The sequence below is a fragment of the Berghia stephanieae genome, chromosome 3 (genome assembly GCF_034508935.2).
Source record: "Berghia stephanieae isolate SIO BIC M18660-M18661 chromosome 3, UCSD_Bste_1.3, whole genome shotgun sequence".
NCBI classification, from domain to species: Eukaryota; Metazoa; Mollusca; class Gastropoda; order Nudibranchia; family Aeolidiidae; genus Berghia; species Berghia stephanieae.
The window spans coordinates 91395650-91417973 of NC_088362.1; the positions used below are offsets into that span (position 1 = coordinate 91395650).

Genomic DNA, 22324 nt, shown 5'->3' on the forward strand with positions numbered 1-22324 from the left:
AGGACTTTTAAGTGATCTTAAACTAAGTATACACTCATAGTGTTCTCTTGGTATCTACATATGTTCCCTATTTGAACCAATTCCCCTTTGTCTTACTTCTCATCGTGTGCTTTTAATAAATCTAGACTTTTATGATTATCCCATTTTCTCTCTTTTTACTTGCGCTGATTTGACATAAATGTGTCACGAGCACCGTAAAACACCTAAAAACAAATTGAGTCTTTGCTGTGTCAGCGCAGTTTCAGGCTAGACACAAAAATAGATTGTTCTTGGATTTACTTTCTGATCTCTGTTGAACTTGTCCCCTTTGTCTTTGTTTTTCCTGCTTGCAAGCTAGATTTAATGTCTGGTCTTTTCCGTTAACTTTTATACAGGTGATGTCAAGAGCGTTGTGAGACACCCGAAAAGAAACAAAATCCTTACAATTCATCACCTGTGTATTTTGATGCATATGGTCATCCCACTTGTCTTCCTCAAAGATTTACACCATCCATACTTTTTTTTTTTATTCAATCTGTTGGGTTGGAGCCTTTTGACCTTATAAATGGGCGAGGACGTCACTGTTGCCATGCCTTCTAACCCACTATACCTGTTTTCCTTTGGCAGGTTGCTTTTTGTCCTTGTCTTAGAATGAGATTGCTTGGGTTTGCCCTGGCTATGGCTGAAGTCTTTAGTTGAAAGTATAGTATTTGTTGTTGAGATATTATGTTTCCCCCCTTCATATCTCTGTTATGCACAATTATAGTTGTTGGGGTTTTTTTTTTGGTTGTTTTTTAAAAATATTATTCTTATTTCTTTTTTTTAAACACAACAGAGATATTTTGTTAGCATATTAGAGGGATCCTGTGCTTGTGTTTGGGTTGGGTTTTTAGGGAATCTCAAACTAAACACAATGAAAGTTTACTCTTGAAATCTTCACTGTCAAGAGTTTTTGAGATAATGAGGGTAATTTTAATCGATCGATATTTGGACAAGTTTCTGGTCAAAATGTTAAATATTATTCCCGACCTCCAAAATTCGGTTTGTTGAGAACTCTGAGTGACCCAGTTGTAAAAATAATCAGGGACTTAAAACACGGAAATAATGCAATGAGAACGCAGTGTTTAAAACTTCACTGGAATTGGGTATTATTCAAACAATTTAAATGAAAAGGGGATAAATGAATTAACCAAAAATGCTGCACAGGAAGCCGGAACAAGCGTCTCCATCGACAAGGGTGATCTCCCCATGAATGCAAGCCAGTTCATTCTTGGTAGAATGTTCAAGCAGCTTCATAGTAAATTTGTAATCTCCCTGCACAAGAAGAGGTGTGGATTTATAAGATTTAGATCAATTTTTCATGTTTTAATGATTCATTTAATTTTCATTAAAAACATCAAGACTCGAGAATTTATATAGCGCCATTTCACTAAACGTACTCAAATCGCTTTACAAGGGGTCCCTAGCCAACAGCAATAGAGAGATAGAGTACTCACAAACTAGGCATAGCCCTGTTCTTCGTTGCCTTTAGATGCTGCCTTACCCGAGCGTTATGTGGGCAATTGTATTTAGAGACATTGAGTGGGTTTCCAGACCTCTGTTATAACTAATTAGGCTCTTAAAAGTCGCAACTTTAGCCGGTAAATTTTACTACATATAACTATAAGCAAAGGGGAAGGAAAACTATGGATTTTCAAAACTCCTGCTATTACCGGGTCCCTGACATGTCCAGACCTGTGATGTTATACACGAGTTCCACTGTAATGGACTTAGTTTAACTTTGTTGTAATGGACAATGTTTTATGTTGGTTTGAGGGTATTTTCAATACAACAATTAGCGCATCACATCCAGGATTATCCGAACTGTAAAGAAATTAAGTACACATCGATTGCATACACAATGAACTGGTTAAAAAATATTATATAAAAAGGATATTTTAACTCACCGTTGCCAGCCAAGACCAAACCCCATCCAATTTTGGCACCTGGAATTTGGCACCTGTCAATTTGTAAGTGCCTGGTTTGATGGTGTCACACGTACAAGGAATGTTAGCATCCCTTAGCTGAGGTGGACATCCAGTAGAATTAAATGTGTTCAAGAGATCACAAGCATCGTAAGTGCTACAAGAAAATAGATTACATATTACATTAGTCAATACTAAGCTTTAGCATGTATCTAGGGCCTTTAAACCCTCTTTGGGCATCCAGAACAGGTGATGCCAGGTGCCTTTGTAAAAATCCAGCCAACTTTATGCCAGTAATTTTGCTAAAATCCGCCAACTTTATCCTACTTTACCTGCAACATTTGCCCTAAATCCGCCCTTTGATTTAAAACCCTTATAATCAACAATAGTTTATTGTCTCAGAATAAAAATTATGTTACTGAACGCTATTCACATATTTACAACTGTTTCCTTTTTAAAGGCATGAAGATTCAGAGTTTCGATTTTGTTTGAGCGGGAGTTAGACTGTCGATATTGTTTTTATCTTCGGTTAATCTGAATTAGACCAACAGTACACGCACAATAGGTGTTCCTAAATGTCACTTTAGGGGGAAAAAGAAGAAATAATGGGACTTGATGGCTATACTTTTACTTTTTAAAAGGGTATACAAATGATCAAAAATCCGCCAACCGCCGAGCCATTTATTTCCCCGCCGCGGGATAATAAAAATCCGCCAACCTGGCAACATTGTCCAGCACGAAACTTCTGGCTTTGCACCAACTTGAGATGCACTGCACCCGAGACTTGGTTTAGTTTTCTTTTCCATGGGAAACGCAACTCCAAGCAGGCAAATATAAATATTATATGAGGGACACTCACATTTTGTCGGTACATATTTCTGACATGGCGGTTTTTTGAAAAAAAAAAAATCCCAAATTTTGCAAGCAAAATTTGCAAAACATTTGCGATTAATTTTCCTAAAAATCCATAATTACTTCATGAAAGAGAAAGGTATTTGTTTTTAAGGGTTTCACGGCGCTTGCAACAAATGTAAGGTCATATCAGCGCCAGTAAAAAGGAAGAAAATGAGATCTTGTAAAAAGTTCTAGAATTACAATTAAAGTACACAAGAAAAAGGAAGAACACGCTATCAGTGTACTTATTTTGAGATTATCTAAATGTTTCATCCTGACACAAGCACAGGTCCCTCAGTGATGATAATGACAATTTGTCAAAAAGGAGGAAAATCTACCGGCCCGTCAGTCAAGCCCAAATCTAATGCAAATATAACATAGCTATTCATAGTTATTTAATATATTATTAGTCCTAAAGCACTTCTGATCATTAGACACATCCTGACGTTTTGCAAATTTAATTTAATGAATTGTCATTTCCAAATAAACATTTTAGAGGCCTATAATATCGCCCACGATATCAAGAGATTACGATAAACTTTTGGCCAAAAGACCAGGAGGTATTTGTTTTTACATCCGGCTAGTGTCTGTATTATTGCAACCTTATAAATAAGAATGTTTAATCAATTGCAAAACATATTCCATCAACAAAGCAAATTTAAATTAGCCTGTAAACAATCATTTCTTAAATCAATCAGCCTAACTCTCTATTACCAAATGATATCTATAAACATAATATGAAGATAGAAGGGTGGCTGAGAGAGCGAGCGAGAAAGAGAGAGAGGGAGAGGGAGAGAGAGAGAGGGAGAGAGAGAGAGAGAGAGAGAGAGAAAGAGAGAGAGGGAGAGAGAGAGAGAGAGGGAGAATTGCTGTATTGATTTTAAAAAAAATTGTTTTATAATTAGACACAATGTGTAATGACTTCTATTAACAAATTTAGAACAATCAAAAAAAAAAAAAAAAAAAAAATTAAAAAGAAAGAAAAAAAAAAGACACGCTTATAAAACTTATACAATCGCCAAATGTACTATCGTGCTACAGATAAAAAGTACACAAATATTTACTTCAATTTGCTCCATCCCCTTCCCTTTCGATCATCTTCTCATCCATGGCCACCATGTGTCTTGTGCTACTTTTTACATTTCGCGCCAGTGTTTCTAGACTAACGTCATAAATAAAGGAGTGTCACCAAAATTCATGCAACTCAGCAGAAGTGTCAAAAATAATAGAAGACATATTGTTTTTTTTTTCCCTTAGCAGAAAATGTTTGACATGACTAAAACAACGGAACATTTGTGAAAAAATCCTAAAATCCCAGAATTCCGCGGAAGATCATCACTGGTCCCCACCATATTTAAATTTATTTATTTTATTTTATTTATTTATTTATTTATTTTTTTTTTTTTGCAAAATCTCGAAAATTTGTTTCAAATTTTGCGGCCGCAATGCAATGCAAATCAGCGATATTTTGCCATTTTTTGCGGCTGCAAGCGAGGCAAAAAAACTGCCATGACAGATATTTCGGTGCTACCGATTGCATCTTTTAAGCTACTTTTCAATGAAGATTTCATACAGATCAATCTATTTTTTTTAACCGGCAAAGCAACCTCAAACAGATACCGAACCGAAAGAATTGTTTGTTAAGTGTTGAGAATTCAAATTGTACTTCCTCAAGAAACCTTTGAAACGAGGAGTAGTTTTGTCATCTATGGCCTATATAACATTTTGATCACACTAGATGGTCTATGTAGCTTTTGGTATTCTCTAAAATGCTATCTGGGTGTTATTGGTTATTTGAAAATTTAGCATTTTGCCCATTCTATGGTGCTGAAGGCACAAATGTTCTAGATGGCCCATATAGCATCGGCAATATCATAACGATTGATCCAAGAACTTAAATGGTTAGCGAACAGTTAAAATTGTTTGCCACCCTCTGGCTATGACGTTAGGCTTTCGCAAAGTATTGACCTCTAGATCTTTCAGACACAGCTAACCAATATCTGCTTGATGGACAAGGGGAAAAAAATCTGAGTATCGGTGCCCGCGAGGTTGTTTTCAGCTTATGATCATTTGGGAGTGAAGCCTGATGTGTCATTGTGTTACAAATTTCTACCGAACACGGTATTTGATAAAACTAATTACAGAATGATTTGACAGCTCAAACCTAAGTTCAATTTCATGTAGGTATTAATAATAAATTAATATTTAATCTTCTGTCATTTACGTAAAGAGTAATTTCTAAATAACCAAATGTGTCAAATTCATTTCCATCTAATTTCCTGCTAAGACAATTAAAGGTGAAACTGAGATGTGATTTATCGCATCTATCTTCAATTTTACGTAGGAGTCTCACTGTTGATGATGTGAGATCAATGCAGGTGTACTGATGATAGAAATAAGTCTCAAGTGTATAAGTTTGGATCATTTCTGGCAGCAATATGTAAGGTCAAGCGTCATCAATCCATCGATGCAAATTAACTTTATTTTGACCTATTAAGCTGTAAAGTAAAATGATTTGGTCTTGACTGATTTCTTCTCAACTACACGTCATTGTCGCCCTATAGTTATAAGAGCAAGGTTAACAAAAGTGTTATGTGGTAGAAAAACTCGCGAACCAACACAGACTATTTTTCGAATGACGAAAATATTAGAATGAGCCCTTAATTGCATTCTTTTATCAAGAAAAATAAACGTTCTTGTAAATTAGTCAATTATTTTTTTTTTGTTCAGATAAAATGCTTTGATGGTGACGACTACTTATTTTGTGTGTAATACAATTCCAGACAAAGCAGAAATAATTATACAAACGATACAAAATATCAGCCCCCATTGACTTGGGATCGAAGCACAGACCCTCTGATACCCGGACAGACGAGCTAACGTTACACAACTGCCAGATTAGATAAATTTTGCCAGGGTTTATGCGTTTAATAAAAAAAACCCAACTAATCGCACGTTTCTCGCTCTAGTAAAAATATATCCTACCGTCCAATGACAGTGCGAGATATATCTTATATACCTATAAGATCGGGTACGAGAAAAAAAAATGAAAGCTTAGAATTAGAAGCTTGTTGGCGCCCGACTATAAATGATGAAAGTCTGAAATTTTAGCACATTCAAACCCATTTTTATAAAGAATTATGCATACACTTTTTCAGGAAATTATGTTCAAACATATTTACTCGATGATTGTTTAACTAAACGCATCGCATAATTGGTACATCGCAGATTTAGGACGTAATTCTCAAATTTTGATGTTATCTGTATATCTCCCGTTTTGCTTTAAGACGATTCGGAGCCTTTCCCCAGTGGCCCATTTGGTTTTCTTATGTCATAAATAATCCTTTGATCTCATGCATTGTGGATTGACTGTATTTTTAAAAAACTCTGAGTCTATGCAAAACGTTATACAACTCTTATAGACCAAGTTGGATAGCATTAAACAAATGCTGTAATCCACTGGATTTAAGTCAGGAATCATTGCTGGCAATTTATCTTTATAAATGAATCAAACATGATTTTTGCATTGTATTGAAAATGGTGTAACACTGTTAGAATAAATAAGTATTCCAGACTCTATCCCGTTAAGTCATGTATTTTATAACAAGAATAAGCAACTCCTTACACTGATCACATCACAATGCAAAGAACAAGACGCAAGTTTGGAAACGTCCAATATAATTTTTATACGACTTCGGCAAAACCTGCATAGTTTCTAAACCAAAACAGAATTTGTAACTTGGAGAGTACAGTCCTCACTTTATCGTATTGTTGTCTTTTAATTGTCGAATGCATCTCCTGCATCATACTTTTTCCAGCTGTTTTCCCTACCCTATAATAATAGGGTAGGGACCCCTCGAATGAAAAAAGCACACTACGGACATATGCCGACTGACGACATGGAGGCATAGAAACAATTGCCTCGGCCAAAAATATGTGAGTGACTTTATTCATATGTTATATTAGCTCTATCCAACATTATCGAGCACTCTCGTACCTTAGCTGACCATCAACACTCATATATATATATATATATATATATATATATATATATATATATATATATATATATATATATATATATATATATATATCCAGATCAGGTCAAATTCTGGAAGAAGTTTTTTTTTTTTACTTTTAATAATGCTCCATAATTTTCAGTACGAGCAGAAATCATATTCGATTTTGTAAAGAAATGCCTTCTAGGTAACAAAGGGAGATAGTTGTCCTACCCACCAAGGTCTCGGGTAGAATCAAACCCATATAATTAAATGATTTATGAGTGTAGGATGGGTGTTGGAATAGGGACTCCCTTGTTTTCGCCGTGGGTGGTGTAGACTATGAAGGCAATGAAAGAACGGAGGGTTATCATGTTCCATCAGTGTTAAAACACCCTCATCAATCTTATGCATCAACCGAGATACCGTTAGATACCCTGTCCTATGTTTCGGCTTGGGTCGATGTTCAACTGGCAGTCTGCGATTTGAGGTCGAAGAAGGAAGACCTGTACAGCCTGTGTGTTGGCTGGAATTCTGTTTGGCTATGTTGAAGCCACAGTGAAAAGGGCCCAAAGTGGCCAGTATTTTATGTCGCACCCGAATATGGGCTCTCAGGCGATATGTGTTGGGCCTGTGTGTTGGCCAACATTGTGTTTTAGGCTGTATTGTAGCCGAAGTGGGCCTAATATGGCCAGTATTTTGTATATCGTACCCGGTTATGGGCTCTAAGCGATATTGTGTTTTTGTAATTTGTGCTCGGTGAGATTATATAAAATTTATAATATTGTTTTGATGTGCTGAGTAATCATCAAGTGATTAAGTGATAATATCGTAAAATTATTTCACTTATCTTAAAGTTTAAAATAATATAAAGTTTTAATGTTTTATTGAATAATTAATTCAATGAGTTAAATTGTGTTAAAATTGAGAACGTGACCTCAGTTAAATGAATTATTTTTAAGTAAATACTAATTGATCACTTACGCTATCATTGTGTCTATGTTAATTTCATTTTTACTAATATATCTATATATATCTTCTAATATAGTGAAGAGCTGACGGGGCTAGGACATAGCGCCCGGTAAATGCGTTTGCATCTTTGAACTTTGTAATTTTGACGGGGCTAGGACATAGCGCCCGGTAAATGTGTTTTGAACCCTTTTGAACAATATAATTTTTGAGAAATATGAACAAAATACAATGTAACGTTTGTAAAGATGAGGAAGTAACACTCGATCTATGTGTTTTATTAGGAACAATTTTGGATTTGAACAGGCTGGAACACCGCACCCTGTGTGAACAATTTTGTTGATTAATTTTATTCTCCTTTCGGAATATGAACAGTTTATTTTGACCCTATATGTAATTAATAATTTCATTATTAGTGGGAATTAATGGAACGGTTGGAACCTGGGTGAAGTATAGTTTATTTTGGTTAAAACTTACATGAATTTTATATTGCATTACTACTTTTTACTTGTATGTACTTTTGATTTTTCCTGTCAATATATGCAATGTTATTCACTTTTGCTCAATAACTATGAGCTGTTCCCCTTTCTTTTACTTTAAATAAATAATAATGGCTCTCTTGTCAGATACGGTGTTCTGTTGGTGATTGTAACGTCTACGTCTACCTCTCCACACTTTAAGGTCATAAGCGGCCTTCGCATCCATTGCGAGTTGCGAACGCACCTTGTGACATATGTTGTAAAACATACATACAAATTATATAAAACAAAACAATATATATATATATATATATATATATATATATATATATATATATATATATATATATGTGTGTGTGTGTGTGTGTGTGTGTGTGTGTGTGTGTGTGCAAACTCATCCCCGCCCATATCCCAAAATTGTGAGTACAAAGAAACTTCATTTCAAAATAAAGAAATAGATCATTTACATTTTAATATTGCATATCACTTGATAACAATTAGATGATGGTAATGGTGATAATGTTGATGATGATGATGATGATGATGATGATGATGATGATGATGATGATGATGATGATGAGATGATGATGATGATGATGATGATCCAATCAATGAAACCGAATTATCAAGATGTTAGACATGTGGGCCATATACAATTAGATGAAATGTGTTAATCAAAACCCTCATACACGTTTCCTCTGTACAGCTTCATCATAGAATAGATGATGGCGGGTAAATCGAGGCATGTACAGTCAATTTTTGCCCTCCTGATAATCACCAAAGTTCTAGTAGGAGCCATAATAGCTGACAATGCCCATGAAGGAACGAGTGGATATAAATTGAATCACAATTTAATTTTAGTCAACACACCTGTTGGCGATATAGAAGGACTGACAAAGACCACCTTGTTACCGGATGGATCTCGCCGTCGCCTTGATGTTTTCTTGGGTAAGTTGCCTTTTTAATTTTAATTACTGTCGTTATTTCTATTAGCCAGATTTTGATATAATATATTATGGCAGTATAATATGATCAACGAATTGTTTATTATGATATACTGCACTATGAAAGAGAAATAAAGGCTGTTAGGAACAGGCGGTCATCTGTTGTACTTATTACTTTACTTACTATATTATTGTATTTTTCGATTTGCAGTCTAGTACTTTCTGTGTTCGATGATAAAAATTTTACATTGGTTTTACGGAAGATTGTTGATGCCGTACCCGATAATTTGAAAGAATAGATTAGAAAGATTATGGTTACTTGATAGTATCAAGAGAAATTTAAAATTGCGTCATTATTTTTGTTGCGATGAGATTATTATTACTTGACATAATCAAGAGATTTAGTATTACGTCATCAGTTTTGTGTTGTGGATTTGCTAGAATTGCGTAGAATAAATTATACTCGCAATGAAAGTCAAACAGATTTTCTTCGTATAAATTTGAGTCATCGGATGGTTGAATTAGCCTGAAATATATAAGTAAGTAAGTCACTCGAATCTCAGTCTGTAAAAATAGTTTTATAACTTTTAGATTTGCCAGTAGTTCTGTGCTCGACGATAAACATTTTAAATTGGCTGTTCAGAACAATGTTGACCCCTGCTCTATTTTTTAATAATACAGTGCAACCTCTGGATAACGACAACCCCTGGATAGCGACAATGACCTATGGTCCAGATTTTTTTGCTATATATCATTAGTAATAAATACCCCCGAATAGCGACTTACATTTTAGTGAAACCTCTGTTTAGCGACATGGTTATAGCAACAAACGGCAGGTTAACCCGATGATTGATACCCGACCACCGTTATCTCGTACTCTTAACCAATGAAAAATAAAATTCCCCTCCCAATGAGATCGTTTTGTTACCGCCCAATCAGAACACATGTTGACTACACTGCGTGGAATCAGCACCAGTTCATATGGAACCACAGCAAAAGAAATTATCAGTGGATGGAACTCTTAAGGGTTCATTAACCTTCCCTGTTAACTGAGTTCATATGGAACCACAGCAAAAGAAATTATCAGTGGATGGAACTCTTAAGGCTTCATTAACCTTCCCTGTTAACTGCCTGTCTGAGATCAGTGATGGAAGTTAATTGATATTAGGCAATTATGTCTCTACTGGGGGCATTTATGGATATTTATGGTCTTATAACATGATGGAATGGCCGGGAAAAAATGATAGCCTCTTTCACTTTATTACTTTCATTTTAAAAAGTCAATTGTTTTACTAAACATCAGTCCAAATTTGTATTGTTCTTGTTAAGACCTAGTTGTTTTTTTTTTCATATCGTAAGATGTCGATCTACTAATTTTAAGTGCCTGTAAATTTTGGTGCCCTTAAATAAAAAAATTTAGTATTCAAAACTCATCATCAGCATCGCATGGATTTTAATCAATACGTATTAAAAGTAGATGTGCGCATCTGCTTTCTTGTGCGATATTATCATATCGGCACTTGATTTTCTTGATTTATTTCTAGTTTTTTTTTAATAGCGGTCGAGCACTGTTTACAATGGTAATACACACTGGAGGGTGAGAGCGTAACTTGTATAGATAGAATGAAGTTGACGTCAATAGGATCTTTGTTATTGCTTTTTGCCATCCGTGTTTATGAGTAATTCTCACTAATCTGTATTCACGAGTCCATAAACGTTCAAGGTTACACATAGTTTTGTGTGTTGGTCCGTTATACTTCCGGATGTCAATGTGGTGAGCTTCTTAGCTCGACGCATGCTATCTATATCCTTTGTAAACAGGAGAAATACGCATCCTAACGTCGTTAGGACGTGTCTTATCTCAGATATTTGCCCGCGCATTGCATTTATATATTCACGGGTCTCACCACGCCATCTTGAAAACCCGGGAATAACGACACCGCTGGATAACGACATAGTTTTCTGGTCCCGGGCAATTCTTATTCAGGGGTTGCACACTGTAGATGATATACTGTTCGGCGTCAGTAATAATGCACACACTTGTTCTGTGACATAGCTCGTCACTTGTCTTAAAATATGTTTTCTTAACGATTGAAAAAGAGAAATATAATAATGCATATCTAGCATTTAACACTTCAATATGTATAAAACACTTTGAAATTTGAAACACAGACCCAAAGCATAAATGATTGTGACGACACAAATTTAACAATGACATCTAATTCTCAACCATAGTAATAAGACGTACTTGACTTTTCATCGATAACACAAGGTTTTAGATGACTTCTAGAGGTATAACTCATTGCACTTTAACTTAAACTGTGGCAAAAGTGTTTAGATTGAGAATGTCATTTCGTTTGACAACATGGCACCCCAGTATGTCCCATAATGCGCTTTACAGCTTATATCAGGAATCAGGCTTTTCCAAACCACAACGTCAGATTCTTGCTTATACAGAGCGTAATTAGTGATGCGAGGTATTTTACCATCTCGATTTTTTCCCTGAGATTATGGGGGTAACGATGTTGATGAAAACGTACTTTTGGTTAGTTTTAAGGTAGTGCCTTGTTTCAACTCATCGTCCTTGAGCGTTTATTAATAAATTAATGTTAGAGAGGATAAAACACAATACATTTGGTACCAAGATAAGAAAATTTAATTCATCTGACCATAAAACAAAGTTTGATCAAATATATTTCCGGCAATTCGAAACCTTTACTTCTGACGCCGAGTATATAATAGGTAATACTTGGGCCCTGTCATCGAAGTCATGAAGCGCATTTCAAAACAAAATGTAACCAACAACAACAAAATTAACAACCAAAAAAAGACCAAAAAAACAATAATCTAATTCAAACCATTGGATTTCAAAATATAACTTTATAAAATATATTTTGACTTCCATCTTTTTGTTATCAGAACTTAAACAGTTTAGTTGGTACCAACTTTTTATCATTTATTTATGGGAGGGATGGGGATGAAGTTCCAGAATATGTTTGTTTCATTAATAAGCCGAGATAGCTGAAATCAAAGTTTTACTGTTAATTTGAAAAGAATTTCGCTGCATTTATGTATATACTCAATAGCATGGCCTAATATTTCTAGCAAAAATAGAAATATATATAAAGCATATAATCTTACATTCCTCAACCAATACAAGTTAGTTATTAAGTTTTGGTAAATTTCTATAATATTTCTACTCCTCAGGAATCCCATTTGCTGAACCTCCAGTTGGTCATCTTCGGTTTATGAAACCAGTAAAGAAATCCAATCTTGGTTACGTATTCAAAGCCCACGAAGAAAGCAAAGCATGTCCCCAAAGCCCCTTCATTCTGAAACAGTGGGTACCAGGTCCAGAGGATATGAGTGAAGATTGTTTGAAACTCAATATATACGTTCCTAAAAACAATAACGCGTGCAGTAATTATGCCGGTTTGGGGAATCAACGATGTCCTTCTAAAGCGGTGATGGTATGGATTCATGGAGGTGCTTTTCTTATTGGCCAAAGCCGAATTTATAACGGTGAACGTTTGGCTGTATTCGGTGACGTCATTGTAGTTACTATAAATTACCGACTCGGTGCGCTTGGCTTTTTGTCAACCGGTGACGGCGTCGTTCGTGGAAATGCTGGACTTTGGGACCAAGCTGAGGCAATTTCTTGGGTATTTGAAAACATCGCATCTTTTGGTGGAGATCCTAAAAAAATCACAGTATTTGGAGAATCAGCTGGTGCGTCCAGCGCTGTTTTCCAAGCAATGTTTCCGGGCAATATCGGGAAAATAAGTCGAATTATTGCATCTAGTGGTACCCCTCTTTGTCCTTGGACATTCAGCAGAAAATCTATTGCAAAATACACGTTAAGGATGGCGAAACGCTTAGGATGTGTAACACACGACAATCCTGGATTCAGCGTTGCCATGCATCAAAAGATGATTTCTTGTTTACAAAGGAAGAAATATAAAGATATTATAGAGAACAGTTTTGTGGGAGATTTAAATGAAACATTGTTCCGCCCAGAGTTTGTTCCAGTTATGGACGCCGAATTCATTACTTCGTTACCAATAAATGACCTTGCTTGGAACCAATCATCGTCACAAAACGTATCAAATAAAGGCCTAAAGTCACTTTCTCATGTGGATGCAATGTTTGGTAACAATTACAACGATGGGGAAGCAATCGCCAAAATATCAGTGAGAATGTATTTTAATAAAACCGCAGGCTTAGATTTCGATGATTTAATGCTTGATCAAAATATGGTCGAAAATATCTACTTTCCTAAAATAATAGAGGACTTTGGATCTGAAAATGGAATTCTAGCCTTTATTGATGAGAAAGGCATTGCATCGCAAATGCATGGTGTCTACAACAGTGATAATGCTGGGTTAAAAGATATTTCTTCTGGAATCAACCAAACATCTCAACAACGTGACTTAGCATTGACTACGATTTTAGACTTGACTTCTGATTATGAATTTATTGTCCCAACCATTCAAACAATAACTTCACACAAATCATCAACACCCCCGCCATCGATATCCTCTCGTCATAGCTTTCTGTTTCTGTTTGATCGGAAATACCCATACAACCCATCGTTTGATTGGATAAAGCATGCGTCACATGGTGACGATTTGCCTTACATCTTTGGCTTTCCCGAGTCCATGAAGATGGCATTTAAGATTACGGATGAGATTGAGAAAGCCGAGTGGGGAACGAGCACTGTCATGATGACTTATTGGACCAATTTTGCCAAGACAGGGTAGGTAACTCTTCACAGATTGAATATTTCTGTACAAAACCGATTCAATCATGAGTTTTATATCTTAGCATCAAATTTTGTATTGGGATTTAAAACATATACTTATGTATTTCAAAGATTCTTGCTTTAAGATTGCGACCGATTCAAATTTCAAAATCTTGCAGTTGCCACACTTTTTAAAATGTTGATATAATACAAAGTTAATATCATATTCTTAGCCAGACGGGCAATCACAAGTACTGCCGTCTATTTATATAATGAGTAAAATTTATTCCGATCATTAAAAAACAAACTCAATTCACGTTCTCTGGTTTATCTAACCATAATATTTAGGTTGAAGCTACTGTCCGTGTTTCGTAGTAATTGAAGAATACGAAATGAGACTCCTTTTATCCCACATATTTTTTTGGGGTGGGGGGGGGGGGTGTGCCCTTTCTACCTATCATTATTGTCATATGCTTGAGTATCTGGTCATTTAGCAGAAGAAATGGTGAAACGCTGTTTACAATAGACTATTCCTATTCAAGTTGTGAAAAGTTTTGTTGATTCAGTCATTCAAAGTAAAAATAAATCGGAATAAACTTATTTCTATTCTCATGTGCCTGATGGCTCTCTTTTATCTGTTGGTAATCTCTTCTTCTATTATAAATATTATACGGTATCAACTTAGATTATTTATGGACATCATGGGAGCGGCCACAATATCATGTTTTTAAAAACCACGTTAAGACAATTTAATTATGGAGTTAAAACTTTAATCCTTTTATTGGTGGACAGTCCCTGTTGGCAACAAACATACACTATATTTATCCTTAATCAAATACCCAGTACCATAAATAGTGATACATTAGCTTTATATAGTAAATCTGAAATTGCTTTGTTTGCTACTAAAAATATGAATCGTTAATTAGCTTAGTGCTGACGGCCATCCGCTTTGCTGATTCATTACTTCTGGTTTGCCACAACTTCCATCTTGAGCGCTTCTTGTGTTTACTACAATGGCTCTGTGAGAGACTGGCATAATATGGCCAAGTGAATTAGTCAAAACACGGTAACTCTTACTTGATGATATAGATTCTAAGCCCAATTCAAACATTTTGAAGTATATTTTACTTTGGAAGATGTTATATAGCTAATGTTCCATCTGTGACCCCACCGTGCCAAAACGGTATTATGGCGGGATGGACCATGTCCTGGAAATTGAATTTACAGCCACAAATATCAAACTTGGGGTTAATTTCGATTTATTATGGTGGATATGAGAGACAATTTCTGACATTGTAAAAAAAATGTTCGTTTCTATGTCATTTGGATTCTAAATTCACTTTTAGGGTCAGATCCATTTTGACATAATACCGTTTTGAGACGTTGAGTTACAAATGTTCACTTGGGCAACCAGGATGACTCCTATCATAATGTATTCTTGTTTGATGGACTATCGCCTATGTCTTGGCGACATTCGTTCATATCATATTACACTCTCAAATCAAAAGGATGAGACAAAGAGACCGATATAATTATAGTTGTTTTTAAAAAGTTTTATGTGAGCTAGTTATTTATGGCCACAGACATAGATATCCAAAAGGAGTGAGAGTTTGTATTAGCATACAATACTATGATTCTTCCTCTTCTTCTTCTTCTTCTTCTTTCATCTTATCCCGCATTTTGCAGGGTTGCCATAATGAACGCCACATCTCCATGCATCTCGGTTCAGAGCATCATCCTCCTCCAGGCCCAGATCATTCATTTCGTCCATTACTCTATCCAACCATCTAGTCTTTGTGCGTCCCTTTTTCCTCTTTCCCGCTAATTGTATATCCAATACAACCTTCGAATTCGTTCACTTCCCATACAATATGATGGTTTTCTTGTAATTTTCTCTCTGCATTGTCCATTAATGTTTCATTGACATACATTTCGGATAGAATGCTTATGCTACTTGCTTACGTAAGCCCTAAGGATTCCCATAAATAATAGGCTATCAATGACTTATTTCTTTCCAATTCTATTCTAGGCCATCCTCTCAAGTGCTTTCAACGTGGTCCTACGTCTCTCAATTTTCTCCAGAGTGAAAAGGTCTCCGGCTGTGTCTAGGCCCTTCTCCTTCTTTCTCTCTTGTAGATTCCACCTCAGCACAAGTCTCTCTTAATGTTATTCCTTTTTGGCTTTCTGAAGTTGTGACCAATCAATCCAACTCTTGTCTTTGGATCAAAATCAGAAGCTTTATCAATCAATTGAGCTTCGAGCGTTCATAACTTAAGCTTTTACATAGCGCGATACCACTAAACGTGCTCAAAGCGGTTTACAAGGGGTCCCTGGCCAATAGCAAAACGTAACATGTAGAACGAGACATGACACCATGTTAGGCGATAATACACTTTTTTCCGACACATACAACGCTGTTAACAGTCAGGTACGCATTTTACACCTAAGTCCGATGAGAGAATGCGAGTAAAGAGCCTTTTCCAAGGACTCAACTATGCGCCGAGCGTGACTCGAACCCAGGGCCTTCCGATCCGAAAGCGAGTGTCATACCACAAGACCACATAGCCGCAACTCCTGTTGTTTATTTCAAAATTGCCAATAAACCTGGTACGTCTGTTCTATCCTACCTATGTTTGATATGATTAATTTGATTTTAGCATGGGTTGGCACCATGTGTATTTAAAGCGCATACTCATCAGCATCATCATCACTATCATCATCATCATCATAATCATCATCATCATCATCATCATCATCATCATTTTCATCATCTTAACATCATCATCATCATCATCATCATCATCATCATTTTCATCATCTTAACATCATCCTCATCAGCTTTAACAGATTAAAATTATAATGATTTAATCTTTGCTGCCAGAAACCCCAATCAACCCAGACAAATACCAACAAGGTGGGAGGAGTTCAATTCTGATAGCTTGAATTATCTCTATATCACAGACCGTATGGCCAGAACAAATGCCCGACACAAGCTCTTCCTGGATCGAGTCAACTTATGGAAAACTTTTCCCCCCAGGGAACCAAGAACAAATGATTTCTGATTAGGCTTTGTTTGATTAAAACTGATTAGTTTGAAAAGTAACGTATGGTGTCTCAAGAGTAACCTGTTAACTGTCAGAAAATGAAATGAGTAGGAAAGTGCCAGAAGACAATAGAGAATAAAAAATTCGCGGCGATGGAGGCTCGAACCTGTGACCTTACTGGTACAACAACTCCGCCTGGTCGTCAGAGGGACGTTATGCAGTCGACGACCTTCCACCGATCCAGTTAACTGTCGTATTCTTAAAAATCTCGTATTTAATAACTTGGTCAGAAAACTCGTCCTTCAAATAAAGATCGATCTAAAATGACTCTCACATTGGCAAACTAAAAAAAAAACCTCTCAAATCTGGGACTTTGAAGGACGAGGACGTCCTAGGTTTGAGATTTTTTGCCAAGATGAGGGTCATTTAAATCGATCGATATTTGTAGGAAGACTTTTACAGGGCAAATGTTTAAATACGTTTTTTTTTCTCCATAGAACGACAGTTCAGTGGTTAAAATAGAATTTGAAGAAGTATACAATGTATGTCCTCGGATTCATCGTGCTTAGAAACTTTTAAAATGATTCGTTTATTACCCCAGTATGTAACCAGATTTCTATTTCATACAGTACAGATCGCCTGCTAATAGTCCATGTTGCACTAGCGCTCATAAAATAATCGCCACCTCCGATAGCAAAGTACTCAACTACACCTGAGTCGAGTAGTGTAATGCGAGTAAAGTGCTTTCCACAAGGTTAAAATGCGGCGGGGACAAGAGAGGTTTGTCTTCCATTGGTCACTGACCACGAGAGGCTTTACTTGCTTTTGCGTGCCGTTGGCCAACGACGTGGTGATATGATAATAAAGCAGTTATTCACAGATAATACTACTGCTATTCTTTTACTACTAATTATTACACTCGCGTTCGGATCGGAAGGTCCCCGGTTCGAGCCTCGCTCGGCGCATAGTTGAGTCCTTGGAAAAGGCTCTTTACTCACATTCTCTCAGGTGTAAAATGAGTACATGGTCGTTAACAGCGTTGCCTCAGTAGGAAAAAAATTGTTATATCGCCTAACAGGCGTCATGTCTCGTTCTCATGTTACGTGTTGCTGTTGGTCAGGGACCCTTTGTAAAGCGCTTTGAGCATGTTTAGTGGATATTGCTCAACGTTTCTATTATACCTTGTATTTTCCGGTAATTTCTATAATTTTTCTTTCTTTTAATTACGTTGACATGCCATTGAGATTCCGATCACATCCTTGGGACTCTCTACTCAGACACTGATGTCACGCAAAGTTTCATTCATCCTCCAACCACTTAGGAATACTGACGCTAGAATTCTCATTACATTTCTGATTTCTTTGTTTTCAACGTTCCGTTGTTTATTGTTTTGAAGGCAAAGGATATATATACCAGAAACGTCCATTATTTGTATAGCGAATGAGATTAGCATAGTCGGTGACGTCACCGGCGGAATAGTTATTAGAGAGAGAACGTCATGTTGGTTATGCGCATGCGTCCCTCGTCCTCGCTTCCGGTTAAAGCCGCTTGAGACACTTTAAAACCAAATTGACGTTCTGTCTGTAAGGTGACGTCCAATCAAGGGACGCTACTCTTCCGCTAATCTCATTCCCTATTGCTTCCATCAGAAGCCTTTCGATTTTCACCTTTTTACTAGTATTTTTTTCTGAGAGGGACGTATCCTTGCAATAGATTTTAAACTATTTTTGATGTTCATGAAATTTTAATTTTAGATCATTATAAAGACTATAAATCTGTGAATGCCAAAGGGAAGCAATCGATACAAAATTAAAAGATTTCCTCATTTAATGCCCTTTGATGTCAATCATCAGCACTGGAGAATATTTTTGGGGGGGGGGGGGGGGGGGGGGGGGGGAGGAATAACTACTACTACTACTACTACTAGTAGTAGTAGTAGTAGTAGTAGTAGTAGTAGTAGTAGTAGTAGTAGTAGTAGTAGTAGTAGTAGTAGTAGTAGTAGTAGTAGTAGTGGAAGTAGTAGTAGTAGTATTAGTAGTAGTATGTAGTAGTAGTAGTAGTAGTAGTAGTAGTAGTAGTAGTAGTAGTAGTTAGTAGTAGTAGTAGTATTAGTAGTAGTAGTAGTAGTAGTAGTAGTAGTAGTAGTAGTAGTAGTAGTAGTAGTAGTGTATAGTAGTAGTAGTAGTAGTAGTAGTAGTAGTAGTAGTAGTAGTAGTAGTAGTAGTAGTAGTAGTAGTAGTAGTAGTAGTAGTAGTAGTAGTAGTAGTAGTAGTAGTAGTATAGTAGTAGTAGATAGTAGTAGTAGTAGTAGTATGTAGTAGTAGTAGTATAGTAGTAGTAGTAGTAGTAGTAGTAGTAGTAGTAGTAGTAGTAGTAGTAGTAGTAGTAGTAGTAGTAGTAGTAGTAGTAGTAGTAGAAGAATAAGGAGTGTCAGTAGTACTAGCCATGGTACATGCAATGGTACTAGTATTAGTAGAAGTATTAGCAGTAGCTAATTACTACTTAGGGTAGCGGGGCAGCTTGTCTGTCAAAGGATAGTAAGGCGATCCTTCTCTCCGTTAGCCTGTGGTAGACCCTTGGGCAAGGTCGAGTAACCACTTAGCCTCCCTACCATGGTTACATGAAGTCACGGCAGGCATGGATAGGAGAGGGGAGCAGTCAGGAGAGTCCATGGAACTGGTCAACTCTCCACAGCGTCAGGCAGAGGATACCATTAGGGACAATGGCTGAGGCTAACCGCCCAGTATGGGAACTGCCCTCACAGAAAATAATTGCAGCCTACTGTGAGTAACAATCTGCAAAGTAATATCATGTCACAAAACATAGTATGTCCTCACAACAGCGTGCATGGGGATCAGCACTGTAGTGCGATCAACTCGCTCGGTAGGGAATGTCATGCGCAGCAGGTGGTTCCAGACCGTCATCAAGCTACTGCTTGCAACTTCATTAAAAAAATAGGAACTTGGAACGTGCGGTCAATGTTCCAAGCAGGAAAATTGGAAAACGTTCTACAAGAAATGAACCGAATGGCAATTAACATCTTAGGGATTTCAGAAATGAGATGGAATAGAGCCGGTTCCATGATCTGTAATGGATGTAAAGTATTCTACTCAGGTGGTGAAACTCACGAACACGGAGTCGGTATTATATTCGATCCGGAAACATCAAAAATGTTGAAAGGCCATGAATATATTTCCAACAGAATCATTGCGGTGAAATTGCAGTGAAAGCCTTTAATCCAGGCGTATGCTCCAACAACAAGTCATACCGATGAAGAAATAGAAGAGTTTTACGAAGACCGAGAGAAAGCCTGGAAACTATTTGGATCTCAAGACATCAAGGTTGTAATCGGAGATTTTAATGCCAAAGTTGGAGACAGAAAAATTAAAGATGTTGTTGGATCACATGGTTTAGGACAGATCAATGAAAGAGGAGAGAGGCTAATAGAATGGTGCAAAACGCTTGACATGTTCATCAGCAACACATGGTTTGATAATCACCCAAGGAGGAAATGGACTTGGATGAGCCCTGGAGACCAGACGCGTAATCTGATTGATTACATTATCGTACAGAAACGGTTCAGAAACGCCGTTCAACAGACAAAATCAATGCCTGGTGCAGACTTCAACAGTGACCATATGCCAGTGGTAGGTAGAATAAAATTAAAGATGAAAAAGCTCAAAAGATCTTAAACACAAACAAAATTTCACATTGAATACCTAAACACCAATGACAAACTAAAAGAACAGTTTTCCGTATCTGTAAAAAAATAGTTATGATGTACTTAGTAATACATCACAGTTGGAAGAAAAATATCTCGCATTCAGGAACTCTATCACTGACTCACTCGAGGAACACATTCCTAAAGTAACTAAGAAGAAACAATAGAAATGGATAACACAGGAAATATTGGATCTGATGGAAATGAGGAGATGTGTTAAGGGAAATGAGGCAATGTATAAAAGCATAAATAAAGAAATAAAGAAAAGATGTAATGAGGCAAATGAAGCCTGGCTGAATGAGCAATGTGAACAAATAGAAAGAGCTGACTATTCAAAAGACCCAAAAACCTTCCACAACACGATCAAGGAAGTGAACAGGAAGAGTAAATGTACACAAACAGGCTGCATTAAGGCTAAAGATGGTACAGTGCTGATGGATAAAAACAGCATATTACAGCGTTGGTCGGAATACATCGAGGAGCTGTTCCATGAAAGAGGGAACAAACCGCAAATCCATAACTCCATAGAAGGACCACCTATCTTAAAAGCTGAAGTGGAGAATGCACTCAGAAAGATGAAGAGGGGGAAAGCACCTGGACCTGACAATATTCATGTAGAATTGATTGAAGCACTTGGAGATTGGGGAATTTATAAATTAACTGAAATGGTAAATTTAATTTACGATTCTGGGGAGATACCCAGTGAAATGAGCAAATCAATATTCATACTGTTACCAAAGAAACCGGGAGCCAACGAATATGGACTTCATAGAACAATCAGTTTAATGAGTCATATTACAAAAATATTGCTTCGTATCTTGATGGAGAGAATGAGGAATAAGATCAGACCAGTAATCAGTAATCTTCAATTTGGATTTGTACCAGATAGTGGGACAAGAAATGCTATTTTCACATTAACAACATTAATAGATCGCGATCTTGAAATGCAAAAAGATGTGTATATATGTTTTATTGATTACAAAAAGGCCTTTGACCGTGTAAAACATGAAAGAGTTATTGACATTCTGCAGAAGTTGGATATGGATGGCAAAGACATTCGACTTGTTAGAAATATTTACTGTTAGCAAAAAGCGGCTGCTCTAATTGATAGTGAGGTCAGCGAGTAGACACACATTCAGCGAGGTGTGAGGTAAGGATGTGTCATATCTCCCGACCTTTTTAACATGTACAGCGAGTTCATTCTACGTTAAATACAACTGAAGGCAGGAGTGAATATAGGGGAACATATCATCAACAATCTAAGATATTATGCGGATGACACTGCTCTAATCGCAGAATCAGAAAAAGAGTTACAACAACTACTCGATAATGTGGCCAAACATAGCGAAGACATGGGGTTAGAACTCAATGTGAAAAAAAACAGAATGTATGGTTTTGAGCAGAAATAATGTTAAACCACCCTGCAAATTATCCTATCAAAACGAAGAGATCAGGAGAGTTGAAAGTTTTACATATTTGGGATACATTATTACATCTGATGGTAGATCCACCCATGAAATTAAAAGAAGAATTGCTTTAGCAAAGAACACATATAATCAATTAAAGCAAATCATGAACAACCACAACATTG

At 36.6% G+C, this 22324-nt stretch overlaps 2 protein-coding genes across 2 annotated transcripts; one reads left to right on the plus strand and one right to left on the minus strand.

Moving 5' to 3' along the window:
- Nucleotides 1-1130: 1130 nt before the first annotated feature.
- On the minus strand, nucleotides 1131-2828 carry LOC144969387 (uncharacterized). Its single transcript, XM_078908496.1, has 3 exons — nucleotides 2803-2828; nucleotides 1926-2142; nucleotides 1131-1293 (listed from the first exon to the last, which is right to left on the minus strand). The coding sequence occupies exons 1-3, from the start codon at nucleotides 2826-2828 to the stop codon at nucleotides 1165-1167; spliced, it is 372 nt and encodes a 123-aa protein (XP_078764622.1). The 3' UTR covers nucleotides 1131-1164.
- Nucleotides 2829-12434: 9606 nt separating this feature from the next.
- LOC144969701 (bile salt-activated lipase-like) lies at nucleotides 12435-17250 on the plus strand. Its single transcript, XM_078908854.1, has 2 exons — nucleotides 12435-13983; nucleotides 16850-17250. The coding sequence occupies exons 1-2, from the start codon at nucleotides 12476-12478 to the stop codon at nucleotides 17028-17030; spliced, it is 1689 nt and encodes a 562-aa protein (XP_078764980.1). The 5' UTR covers nucleotides 12435-12475; the 3' UTR covers nucleotides 17031-17250.
- The last annotated feature ends 5074 nt before the right edge of the window (nucleotides 17251-22324 follow it).